This window comes from Anabrus simplex, chromosome 1, assembly GCF_040414725.1.
Source record: "Anabrus simplex isolate iqAnaSimp1 chromosome 1, ASM4041472v1, whole genome shotgun sequence".
Lineage (NCBI taxonomy): Eukaryota > Metazoa > Arthropoda > Insecta > Orthoptera > Tettigoniidae > Anabrus > Anabrus simplex.
Genome location: NC_090265.1, coordinates 1,549,054,032 through 1,549,068,381, shown reverse-complemented (window position 1 = coordinate 1,549,068,381; position 14,350 = coordinate 1,549,054,032). Strand labels below are relative to the sequence as shown.

At 38.2% G+C, this 14,350-nt stretch overlaps 1 protein-coding gene across 5 annotated transcripts in view; it reads left to right on the top strand.

Annotated features, from left to right (window-relative positions):
- Positions 1-14,350, top strand: part of Gapvd1 (GTPase activating protein and VPS9 domains 1) — a 674,762-nt gene that overhangs the window by 392,314 nt on the left and 268,098 nt on the right. For all 5 annotated transcript variants that reach the window (XM_067138086.2, XM_067138089.2, XM_067138085.2 and 2 more), the window contains 2 exons: positions 436-666; positions 13,440-13,792. In XM_067138086.2, coding sequence (XP_066994187.2) covers positions 436-666; positions 13,440-13,792 — 584 coding nt within the window. The remainder of the gene's footprint in view (positions 1-435; positions 667-13,439; positions 13,793-14,350) is intronic.

Here is a 14,350-nt window from a genome sequence, read left to right as displayed (position 1 = left end):
TTCTTCCTTGTTGGATTTGTGGCTTTTTATGGTTGGTAATCCTGATTGACTAATAAGAAGTTCATGATCTGCCTGGACAGTAAAATTAAAAATTAACTAATGCATGTGCTGGAAACAGTTCAGTAGAGATTTTGAAAAAAGATGTCATGCTCTTGTAGGCTCATCTTATTCCAAACAGAATTGCTTTCATTTTGAAACAATTTTTTGTTTAACTTACAACTATTAATACAGATTGCAAGTTGGACATACCTGGATTATGATATAAAGTTATTACAGTCAAACAATTTGTGCAATAGGGGACTTCGAGTGTATTTTTGTTTGTTTCTTGTTTAGTTGTTGTTTATTTATGGAAATGTAGATTTAATATATTATGGTAATGAAGTTCTTGGAGTTTTATTTTCTTCCCTCCTCCTCTTTCATTGTTTGTTGTTTTAGCTCTTGGGATGAATTCAGGATTTCGTCCTATCCGGGAAGATCCAATTGGACGGGCTATGCTTCAAGTACCAGCTTCTCCTACCAGAGCTGATATGACTCATCCAATTTGGAATGTAACGGGGCGTGGTGGAGCTAAATCTGATTACCGGCGACGTACATTGGAGTATGTTGACAACAATTCCAACAACATCATCCATCGCAGAGAACTACAGACTGACTTCGTCAAAACTAGTTAGTAAACATATTAAGTGAAATAGCATTAATAAATATAGTCTTTTCTTTTCATCTTTCATTATTACATAATGTTAAAAGCTTGTAATTTGTGTTGGAATTTGAATAAAAATATTGGAGCTCTGAGAAGACTTACAAGAATTAAAAGGCCATGTGGGAAACCCTAAATGGGAACAGGTGGATCCTTTCAGATAATTGGATTGTGCCTTTTTTGAATGCTGTTTTATTTGATTTGGAAGTGTAATTATTTTTAATTACTACCAATAGACGATACAATGCTACATAAAACCATTGTGCTTTCATGACTTTCGATAGCGAAAATTGCATAGGAATATTTGAGAGTTGCTTTGAGATTTAAAATCCATGAAGAATTACCTTGCATTTTAATTGCTTTGTCTTGACAATGAAAGTGGGGAAGAAGAATGGAAGGGATGAGATTGGGATTCAAACATGGATCGATCTTCTTTGTATTTTCTAATAGATGGAATTGCCCTCCTCATCCATTTCTTAAACTGCTTTAGATACTTCATGATATTCTTCAAAATTAAAACAGTGGTGGTACAATCTAAGAATAAATTAATATCTGGGGAACTATTCATATGTTTATGGAGCTGATGAATTATATAAATCATAATTATATAATTGAATCAGTCAGTAGAGAAGGGAACTGATGTTTGTTGTTTAAAGGTGCCTAACATCTAGGTCATTGACCCCAAGAAGGGAACTAAGTCACTTTTTGCACTTTTTCATATTTTTGCAAATAATTATTATTAATTTGACCAAGCCACATTGTCCTGTGTTGAAAGGAGTTATGTGTATCATATTCTGAGAGGAGAAAATCTATACCAGTTTTCATCATCGTGAAGGGAAAGGAATTATGTCAGTGACATACTTCCTTTCTCCACCATAAGGTGGTGACTGAGACTAGCTATGACACTTGTTATTACAGTAAAAACATAGTGTTTAGAGAAACGGTACACAGGGATGTACCCCACAATGAGAAGCAAAGATTATGTGTATCACTGTTTAAACAATGCGTGTGTGACTCAACAAAATCTGGAATAGTAACTGCCTCTACTTTATAAATGGTTGTGTTAATCATTCCTTTAATCTCGTAAAAAAATAAGATACAGTACCAGAATTTCCTAAGACCTTAAACAGAGTTTACAAAGAAGGAAAGGTGAAGATAAACAAAAATAAAATCAAAGATATATTGTAATAGTAAATGTGGTACTTTGGCAAGCACGAGAAACGCAGGGCATGTACCAATTTGTAGAAGGGTGTGTTTAGAAGAAAATCTTTCAAATTTTTTTCTGAATTTATTAATAAGTTCAAAACCATGTCACCTCTGTACAGCAGATATAGTAGAAGTATTCCCCGTCCTAGGGCTGGCGACGTCCTTGGATTCCGGCAGCTCCTCTCCCTTCCATACCAGTGGACCAACATTTGTCCCTCGATGGAAGTTCTAGAAGATCCATTCGACGACTAGAAGATCCATACGGTGCTTATGAAGGGCGTTGAGACAGACCACGTAAATGACGAACGTGAATGAACACTGTTACGCCTTGGGGCGAGTTAATGCAAAAAACTGCTTCTGCACAGATGAGAGAAAGGTTTATCACTGGTTTTAACAAGGTTCATGACACGTGAGAATGTATGTTTGAAGGTCTATCATACGGTAGAAATCTATTCCGTGTTAAATCCTCAATCATTTGAAATGAAAAAGAAGGTCATTAAACTTGAATGAGTATATAAGTTTAACATTCATAAAATGTAAGTCTACTCGAAACTTATCGTCGAATTTTAAAATAGTCAAAGTTTGTGGCACTTGGCATAATGTGAAGTTATGCCACACGACTTAGTTGTTAGTTTGAAGCAGCACTCAATGTAATCAATTGCACTGAAAAAAATAAGGATGTTTCACTCGTGAATTCAGACTTGTTCACGCATTGGTGAAAATGAAAAATGAAAACCTACAACCTGTTTTCCAGTCATTGACCGGGTCAGGGATGGAATGAATGAAGCAGATATAGGCTGTTAGTACGATGGGGTCGCCACTCCCAAAGTGATGTATTAATGAATGATAGATGCTATGAAATGAGAATGGAGAGTGTTGCTGGAATGAAATATGACAGGGAAAACCGGAGTACCCAGAGAAAAACCTGTCCCGCCTCCGCTTTGTCCAGCACAAATCTCACATGGAGCGACCGGGATTTGAACCACGGTATCCAGCGGTGAGAGGCCGACGCGCTGCCGCCTGAGCCACGGAGGCTTCACGCATTGGTAATGACATAAAAATAAAATAAAACGAAATTAATCATGCATCAATAGCCCTTGGTTCGACTGTTCATAGAATCGAAACGCACAGCTGAATGTTCGTAGAATTGAAATGCACAGTTCACACACACAGTCTACAGTTCATTACCTACAAATATTTACACAGTTCATGAAATGGTAAATTAGTGACGCAGTCATGCTTGCAATTCGAGTAATTCTGAATTAAAGCACAGTCTCGTTAACTTGAAGTATTCAGTACTTTGTAAGGAGCAAACTGTTCCAAATCCTGTCCACAACATTAAACTTTAAATTACGAGTACTTGAAAAATATTCACAAGTCTTAAACACTCGTGTAGAATAAACAGTCACTTGATGATGTTCAGATGAAGCACAATTTATATCACGCCCCGTTGGAGCAGAAGTTTATCACTCACAGTTGAAAGAAACTCGTACAAGTTCATACTCGTCGCGATTGAGTTAAAGTCCACGGACTCGTAGTATGACGGCCGCTTCACGCTATATCGCGGTCCTCGCAAACCGACTGCACGAATTCCACTGCCATGTGTGCACATACACACGCTGGTCACACACTGCTCTGCTAAGCGAAACAGTACTGTATTTTTATCTGATCCGTGCCTTCACATCTCGTTCCATAACTTCGTTGTCTCATGTCGGATTTACGTGAAACTTTGCAGGAACGTAGATAAAGGATCTGGCTGCACGATGATATGGTTAAATTTGTTTAATTATTATTATGGCGAAAGTTATTATCCATAGAAGCTCGAGGAACATTCCACACCAGTCTAGGCTCTGTGTGTTGCAGTGTGGCAGGCGTGTGACGTCACTCAGTCTATGTCACACTCACACAGCTGTTGCTCGCTGGTCAGTCAGTCTTTCGCTGCCGGGCCGGAGCGTAACGCGTAAGTTTTTAAATTTCCATTACGGGGACTTAGTTTCGTACCGCCGTTACCGGTACAATATGGAAATTGATGAAATTCGTTCAAGGAGAAGACTCTCATCTCTTTTTACAAGGAGATATTGAAGTGGCCAACTGCAAATAGTGATAATTCAGTCGTGTTGTGAAGTGATCTGAAAATGTTTTGAAACAACATTTTACTTTTGAAAAACACTTAGTATCTTAACAATATTTAAATTTTTTTCCCATAGTGTAATTTCTTTTCAGTTCAAGCAATTCTCATATAATAAAATAATTTGTTTTAGTTTATCCCATGTTAATTTTAACTTATTTGATCAATAAATACCGTATTTCATGGCATAATCCTCGCCACCGCGTAATCGTCGCATCCTTTATTTTAAATACAAAAATCGGACTTTAATAATTACATAATCGTCGCACGTCCAAATTTTGTTCACTAATCTGGTTAAAAGGTAAATGGAACTGCAACGTAAATTGCACATGAATGCGCAATTTAAATACGTGTATGGTTTATGGGCAATTTGGCAACACAGTCACGTTTGCGACATGTTGCACAACGTATAAATAAATAATACCGGTATATGTACGACGCATGGCTTACCGGTAGACTATCGGCAGTTTGACAACGTGGTCGCGAGACAGTGTACTATTTATTCACCACCTACATATTATGCTTACCGGTAGGCTATCGGCAGTTTGACAACGTGGTCGCGAGACAGTGTACTATTTATTCACCCCCTACATATTATGAGTTCCCATTTGAAATACGTAAGGCTGTAAGTTATCGCTTATCGGCAACATCGCCAGGAAATACCGGCTAGGTAGGTTGAATGGACCTCGAACCAGCCCTCAGATACAGGTAAAATTCCCTGACCCGGCTGTGAAATGAACCCGAGGCCTCCGTGTAAGAGGCAAGCATGCTACCCCTACACCATGGGGCCGGCTCCTGTGTTATTGCTCACGAAGTGAAATCCAAGACGATAACGCAGATTTCCACAGAATTATTCAGCCGAATTATTTACGATGTCTCAGTTGTCATCGCTAGACTCTTATCTTACTACTACGTCATAAGTGTCCGGGCATGGGATGAAAACTTTTATCCAAGCAGTCAAGATAATTATTATCCAATGCTATTAAAGTTTTATTTTATAAACTCGTCAGTAATGTAATGTAAAATCATCAATAACTGGGAAGAAATATTAACCTAATTACCGTATGTTTAAAAGAAATTGAAAAAAAATGAATGTTTGTTACTGACGTCTCGGAATACAGTCTTCTTGTTCTTCTTCTTTTTTGTTTGTCCTTGCACTCTGCGCAGCGCACTACGTCCAGTCACTGGGTTGTTTTAAACTTCACCAATCAAAGTTTCTGTTACAAAAAGGGATAGATTTGAGGATAGTGGGAAACGGAAGTACACACTAACTAGTGTATTGGGAGAGGTTGTGTAGGAAAGAGACATGAGGAATATTCGAGGCGTCTAATACTACAGATATGTACAACAGAACAAGTTGACATGTGTTAGGTTGCAGGGGTTTAGCACGGGGACACAGGGTTCTACATCTTCACGCCAGTGTGATCTATCACGGCGATTTACTACTATAGACAAACATGACCAGATCACAAATAAAGGAGGCAGGATCGTCCAGATTAAATCAGGATATTATATGCGTGAAAAAAGTTAGTCAGTAACTCAGCTAAGCGAACTGTCGGATGTTATACTAAACAAGAAATAGTGAGAGGAAGTTGAAATCCGAGTGATAGTAAAGTGGAAATGAGATGTTGTTGCTGTCGGAGATATTTCTCACATTGAAACAAGATATGATTTATAGTGCCGACATAGTGACCACAATTACACAAGTTGTTTTCCTTAATCTTTAAACGATACAGATGTTCCGGTGTACAGGCATGATTCAAGCGAAGTCTGACTAGAGTAGTGATATGACGTCGAGTGTACTTTCCTTTTGCGAACCATGGTTTAATAGCAATGTTATTTTGACTAGTAGAAATGTTTACCTTTAAATTGTGCAGATTGACGCCAATGTTCGTTCCACTTTTCTCGGAGAAATTTCTGACAAATTGTCCATACATCATTGTGTGGGAGTGCAATATGGTAGCGTAGGCCTTGTCCATCAGCTGCCTCATTGGCCAGTTTATCGGCCATGACATTGCCTGTTATTGCATGTTATTTCAATTGCCTGTTATGCCAGAATGTCCTGGTACCCATGTAAATAATACGGAACGATTTAGTATAGTTAGATCATACAATAGTTGTCTTAGATTTTCTATATACCAATTGTCCGCCTTTGTAGGATTTTCTAATGCTTGAAGAACACTGAGAGAATCTGTACAGATGAGGGCCTTTTGGATCGTAGAGTGTTTAATATATATTAACACTTGACGAACTGCAAATATTTCAGCTGTGTAGATGGATGCGTATTGGGGTAAGATGAATTGTTTGGATAATTGCAGCAGAGGGGAATAAAAAGCAGCTCCTACGTCGGATGTGTCTTGATGTTTTGATCCATCAGTATAAAATGGAATGTATTGATTATATTGATCTATAATAATTTTGAATGACTTAGTTGCTATCAGTCTGTTTAAATTCTCGGAGATACTGGAATCATCGAATTTTGTACGTATGATATTAGGTAGCTGTATAGTCGCAGGAAACACGATAGAGTACTTAGGGTGAGTTCTTGTTTGAACAACGTGAGGTCGTAAATATATAAACTGAACATAAGCCCACAGGAGTGCCGGATATTTGTGTTGTACTACAGGTCCATTTCCAAAATATTCAGATAACTGCAGCTTGGGAAGAATCGGATGATGATATCGGGCCATTTTCTTGAGAAGATATTTAGTAGCTACATGTTTGCGTCGTAAATGTAACGGTGGTTCGGTAATTTCAGCTAGTAAAGCATTTGTAGGAGTCGAATTCATTGAACCTGTAATCAGTCGAGCAGCTTTGTACTGTACTTTGTCTAATCGCTGTTTTTGATCCAACGAAGCCATATCTATAAACTGACTACCATAGTCAAAAACAGACCTGATAATGTTTTTATATACAGTTAAAAGGGTAGCTGGGTCAGCTCCCCAGGTTCTGTTCGTTAAGGATCTTAATACATGTAGCTTTTGTTCCGTTTTGCGACAGATCTCTGCAATATGATTTTTCCACGATAGTTTATTATCAATCGTTACCCCTAGATACTTAACGGTTTCTTTGACGGAGATTTCCTGTTCACCGCATCTAATGGGAGACTTATCATATATACGTTTGTGGGTAAATATGAGAATTGAACTTTTTGCCGGTGCTAACTCTAAACCATTTTGTATCATCCACGTCTGCAGGACTATTAAAGTCTTCTCTAGAGTAAGACGACATTCTTCTATGGTATTTTGAGTGCAGTAAATTACTATATCATCGGCATATTGCAGTATCCGAGCCGTTTTTACAATTTCCTTTTCAAGATCCGCAGTATACAACATATACATAATCGGACTTAAAATGTCCCCTTGTGGAAGCCCAACGGATACAGAGCGGCAATTGCTTTGATGAGCGATTTGAGGGAGACTTACGCATCGATACGTATATAATTGTCCTAAGATATTAAGCAACATGGAAGGAAGATCCATAGTACTTAGTTTCTGGAGTAGGATGGGAATATGAACATTGTCATAAGCACCTTTAATATCTGAAAAGGCAGCCATAACGTGTTGTTTTCTGGATTTTGCTAACAATATATCGACTAATAAGATGTTCAAAGCATCTGTCGTGCTGCGGTCTTTGAGGAATGCAAACTGGTACTTCGGTAGTAAGTCATAATATTCTAGAGCCCACATTATTCTGTTGAGTAAGATCTTTTGAAACAGTTTCCGAATACAAGAACTTAGACAAATTCCTCTGTAACTAGTTGGATCATATTTCGGTTTACCAGGTTTCTTGATAGGTACTAATACGAAATAGTTCCACTCCATAGGTATAGTATCAAATTCCAAGATATGTGGGGGTAAACTTTTAAGCATATGATAGGATATATAATCCATTCCTGGGGAAGTGGTTTTCGTATGATATAAAGCAACATCGAATTCTGATGGGATTATTGGTCGCAGCAAGGTTTGAAATTTATGCGTAATACCCGTTATCGGATATTGGAGCTGAGGTACGACATAATCAGGAGTTAGAGTTTGATAAAATTGAAGGAGAGTCGTACTATCCCAGTCGTTATGGGGTGGATTATTGCGGTTGGAGTTGCATAAATTTCGAATTGCAGACCAGACGTCTTGAAGAGGAGTTTGCCTATTTAATGAAGTTGTGAACATTTTCCAAGCCAATCGTCGTTTCTCATTGAATAATTTTTGGATCTGGGCGGCTATTTGCTTGTATTGAAGATAAGACGCCATTGTCCCGTCATGCCGGAATTTCCTTAAAGCATTTTTTCGACGCTGTACACATGCCGAACATTCTTCATCCCACCAACGAACGTGTGGGGAATATTGAGACGGGTATTTAATTTCAGGTGGATGGTACGTGTCTAAATACAGCGTTATAATATTTAGTAATGTCTGGTATCGATCATTATTCCCGTCGTTATCGACAATGGACAAGTTATCCTGAATATACCTTTGAAATAAGGAAGTATCCATATGTTTCATTTGTCGTACACTCTTCGGAAATTTTTTTGGCTTTCGGAGCTCGGTTGATGTGATAGTAATAAAAATAGGAAAATGATCACTTTGGTGGGTATCATTCCCTGTTTGCCACAAAAGCTTATGAGCCAAATCAATAGTTGCAATAGTCAGATCGACAGCACTGGGATGAGTATTGGACGCAGTGATCCGTGTTGGTGATCCATCATTCAAAATTGTAAGAGGGGATTTATTTATGATGTTCTCGATATCCCGGCCTTTTTTGCAGCAAGAAACACTTCCCCAAATTGGATTATGGGCATTGTAATCGCCCCCAATAATAGTGGACGTGTGGAATTGTGCGAAGAAATTCTTCCATTGGTCATATGTCGGTCTAATTTTAGGAGGACAATATAAGGAAACGACGGTTAAATTATTGATAGTAATTGCGATTGTTTGAACATTGGGAATTTCATATTTGATCTCTCTGACTTGGAAATCGATACTATTTTTAATAAGGATACACACACCATTCGCAACATAACCATCTAAACGTATGACATTGAAACCAGTGACTCGGAAGTGATAGTTTCGTTTGAGCCATGTTTCACTAAGGATAACGATTTGTGGATAAAAAATTTGTATAATCTGAATTAACTCGAGTTTCTTGTTTAAAATACTCCGACAGTTCCACTGCAAAATTCTCATTTTTTGTGATGTGTTAATAGAGCAATAACTTCATCGTGTAAAACTTTAAGTAAATGACGCCACTGAACATCATGTCCCATTTGATTCATTATGAAGTCAAATGTTTTCGATAATTCTTGAAATTTCCCCTCAGACTGAATGCGTACATTAGAAGATTCACCCTTCTTAGAGACAGAAGCCTCAGGAACACAGTTCCCAGAACGGACTTGGTCTGTACTAGTAGAACTATGAATTTGGGGTACATTCCCAGAGTTAGAAAGTAACTGAGATCTGATTGCCGGAATAGATTGTTGGTCTCGTGGAGGGTCCCTTATCAAATTCATGTAGTTACTACTATCGAAACCTGGTCTACATGGTTTTCAGGGTGGGCTAGTTACAATAGCAGAAAACTTCCTTTTACGAGGGGTTAATGGTTCAGATGTAGCCTACTAGAAGAAGGTACCAACGGGGGGAAATGTTGCGGTAATGTTAAAGGATTAAAATCCTGTTCCAAAGGAGCAAAATAATTTTTTACCTCCAAAAAGGACTTATTCTCAACACTCATGATCCGTTTAATTTCCTTCTGTCTCTGATGTTCGGTACACCTTTCATCCCCTGCCGGATGATTTCCGTCACAATGGATGCATTTCACCAATGTCTGTGTACACTCCTGGGTGTTATGAGTTAATGCACATTTCCCGCAGCGAGGTTCCCTAGCTCTGCAATTTGTCGATGGATGGCCATATCTTTGGCATTTACGACAAATGAGAGGTGCAAAAATGAATGCTTGGACTTCCAGAATGACATTAAAGATAGAAACGGTCGAGGGCCGAAATCGAATTCAAATTACTTTTAGCACTCGAAAGGATGCCAATAATTTTCTTTCCAACCCGATTCTTGAAGAGAAACGCTTGAAGGCATTTGTACCTTCCTCAAATATCCACAGAGTTGGTCTGGTGCGGGGGGTTGATACACCTATATCAGAGACTGAACTATTACAGTACATTGATTCACTATACCCAGTGATCAAGGTTCAAAGAATGAATCGCAGATCGTTCAAAGAGGGTAAGACCGAATACATACCTACCGGTACGGTAAAGGTCATCTTTTACTCTCAACAACTACCAAAGACCGTTCTGTGTCGGTGCGACGTAAAACAAATAGCAAAAAAAAAAAAAAAAGAAAAGAAAAAAAAAACTTTCAGAATGTGTTTTGTTACAGTGTGAAGTCAAAGAACATCAGCAAACTGTTAGTGATATTATCCTAACCAAGTTCGTAAGACCTCTGTTATTTGATATTTGTTATTTGGCAAGAACACAAAAAGTACGGTACCACGCCAAGCCTTCGTCCGGGCAAATCTTTAAATTGTGCATGAAGAGGCCAACTGCGACTTCATACTGGTAATATTGCCGATATTTAATATTACTAATGTAATTTACGAGCTTCAGTGAACAAATGACCATACTACATAGTGTTTTGCAGGTTGTCGTCATTAGAATAAGTTTAGAACATTGTGCATCTATGTCTGCCATCTAGCGGAGAAATGTTGTTGCAGTGTAGTCGCAAAAAGGCTCGCATAGAGCAGGCAGTATAGGAGGATCGAGACGGAGGTGGTCGCAACCAACGAGCTAAACTGATAAATTGTTGCATGCTTCCTTGCTGCCTAACAGTATTGGCTGCTCTGGAATGGACAGATCACAGATGCATTTATTTGTTTCAGATTTACGTGATTACTGTAGACATGTGTGCGTGAGAATTTAAGTTTTTAATTTGTGTTTTGGGTGTTTGCAGAAATAATTTGTTTTAATAGTGAACAATTACGGAAAGTCATTTATATCACAAAACATTAACGTGTGAAGCATTTATAAGCGATTATGGGTAAATATAGAAATTATTCTGTGGGCTTCAAGCTAAGCGTAATTGCCTTTGCTGAACAGCACGGGAACAGAGCTGCAGAAAGAAAATTTTCTGTGAGTGAAAAGTTGGTGCGTGACTGGCGGAAAGTAAAAAACAAGCTAAAAAGCACAAACCCTTCTAGACGCGCGTTTAGAGGTCCTAAAACAGGGAAGTTTCCTATAATTGACGAAGAAGTGTTTAGGTACATCAGTGAAATACGTAACAATGGCTGCAGTGTATCGTATGAAATGTTACAAGTTAAGGGACAGGAGGTAGCGTGCAAACACAACATACCGGTAACTCAGTTTAAGGCGACTCGTGGGTGGATTAAGGGGTTCATGCGACGACACAATCTGTCAGTGCGAAGGAGAACAACACTAAGCCAAAAGTTGCCTGCTGATTACACGGACACGATTGTAAATTTTCACCGATTTGTCATACGTTTGCGCAAGGAAACTTCGTACTTGCTTTCTCAAATCGGTAATGCCGATCAGACTCCAATCTTTTTTGATATGCCTCGCAACAGCACTATTGCGCTAAAAGGATCACGGAGTGTATTAATGAAAACCAGCGGTAGTGAGAAGTTGCAATGCACGGCAATGCTAGCCATTACAGCTGACGGGAGAAAGTTGCCGCCTTACATCATTTTCAAGAGGAAAACGATGCCTAAGAATATACAGTTTCCCCGTGGAATTCATGTACGAGTGCAACCAAAGGGTTGGATGGACGTAGAACTCATGCTGGACTGGGTTAAAACTGTGTGGAATAGAAGACCTGGTGCACTACTAAAACAACCAGCTCTGCTTGTTTTAGATAGTTTCCGAGGTCACCTCGTGAACGAAGTGAAGCAAATTCTCACTACAAATAAGACACGTCAGATAGTCATTCCTGGTGGCCTAACATCTGCTTTGCAGCCACTAGACGTATGTGTTAATAAACCCTTTAAAGACCACTTACGTCGATTTTACAACGAGTGGATGATGAGCGGCGATCAGCAATTGACGCCCGCCGGAAATATCAGGCGTCCACCCTTGGACTTGTTATGCTCGTGGGTGAAGAAGAGTTGGGATCTTATACCACCTGAACTAGTCTCCAAGAGCTTCAAAAGGACTGGGATTTCGAATGCACTAGACGGTTCCGAAGATGACGCAGTGTGGCAGGGAGACGAAGAATCTGATACTGGTATTAACAGAGGCGAGGACGGCGCATCAGATAGCGAAACCTGCGATAGCGACACCGAAGATTTGGAATAAATTGCGTACCGGTAAGTCCGCATTTCACAACAAAGCGATAATTTTTTGCAAGTGTAATATTTTAACTTTAATACTCAAATTAATGACAAATTAACTTAATACGTTCATTTTTATTTTCAGGTTGGAAAAACGTTCGCCGAATTGTTGCGAAAAATTATGAATTTTGTTTTAGACTATTTTAATTATTTTGATGTATAAACGCGAGTATTACGTGCATCTTAAATTTGTATCAAATACAATTTAGTTATGAATACATTTTTTTAGTAATACAAATACTGGTATTAAATATTCATCGTATAATGGTCGCACGTTACAATTTTTTTCGAAATTTTTTGTATAAAAAGTGCAACGATTATGCCGTGAAATACGGTAATAAGTTTGTGGTAAAAATACATGCTTTTCACTAGTAAGTTACTTGAAATATGTTAAATTCCAATAGCAACAAGAGAAAGAACTATGTTATTATTTTTAAATAATTATTTCTCTAATCCGTCATTAAATATATCGGTTCTCTTAAGTGTGTAGTAATCACAATAGGCTGTATATGAAATTATTTTTAAAAATTTGTCCAGTGCAGTATTTCATACACAAATCAGTTTTCTGTTTCTTCTGAGAACTTAGAAAAAACTTACTTGGTTCCTTTCTCCACCGACTGATTCAATTATGCAAATTATAATTTTTGGTATATCCTTATAGAAGGTATGCATTTTTACTTAATGTACTATAAGATACGTATTCAAGGATGTAGGAAATGTAAGGGTAGATTGTAGTAGATTGTAGCATCAGACTTCGACTTGGAAGATTTTTATTTTTAGTCTTAATTCCTCACATTCCTGTTTGGTTTATCCATTGTGTGGCAGTAACTGAATCAGTGATCCAACAGCTGGATCTACAAATGTTCAATCATTGTACTTGTAGTTTTCACAAAGTAATAGGTCAAGTTTGCTTATAGGTATTATTGAGTATTGAACACACTTTACTAAGATATTTAACATGAGCAGTTTTATGTTGATGTACAATAGAACCAAAAAGTATTGCTGCATGTTCAGTTTTATCAAGTGGAATTTTTACTTCAGTGCAAGTGTTGCTGTTTTCAGCTCTTACCAATGCACCTGAAGACAATCGCCTCATCCATGTTATTGACAAGATTGACAGGCCTCCAGACCAAAAACCGACCAACGCACCCATAAGCAGCGGACAGAATAACAACGTAGTAAATGTTCCAAATCCCCTAGTGATGGTGTCTAATGGTCCCACACGCCATCCTCACAATGGTTCAGTGGTTCCTTTTGTCAATGGTGGGCCTGGGATTTTGTCTAATCACTATTCACGTAGTGTTAGCCTCCCTGTCCAGTTGCAGAACACCACACCTACAAATCCTTCCCCTCTGCAGTCTGCAGGACTGGTGTCTTCTGCTTCTTCTGGAATAGAAATGGAGATCAAGCAAGAGGTGAGTAGTGTGTTCATTATTCAACTTCGTTCATGTGCATTGTGGCTTTCATTGGTTTTCTAACATATACTGTATATAAAACTATGTAAGACAAGTTTTGCTGTGGAAATTGTTTTAACCCTAGAAAATGTCAATAAAGAAATTTCAGATTTAATCTTTATACACATAGAAACAACTTGTCACTAATATAAAATACAATTTAAGTTTTTTTAAATATGTTTTTTCTTTTTTTCTTTCACAAGTACTAGTACATTTCATGTACAAGCTTTATAGGCCTTTTCAGTTGTAAAATTGCCTGCATTTTGCCCCAGTGTGGCATAGGGTTAATCAGTTGGATTGTTTAGACCCATCCAAGAGGCTGGCAGCTAGTGCACTGTTGAGACACCACTGCAAGCCTCCTTTTGAAGTGCATATAATGACAGTGCACTAGGGGAGATATGTATCTTGTATAAGTGCCACATGGGGATAATATGCTTGTACCTAATTTGATATTTGAAAAAACTGAGGAGTTTAAATACCTTCTCTGAACTTAACTTTAATTAATAATTCCTTGCCAAG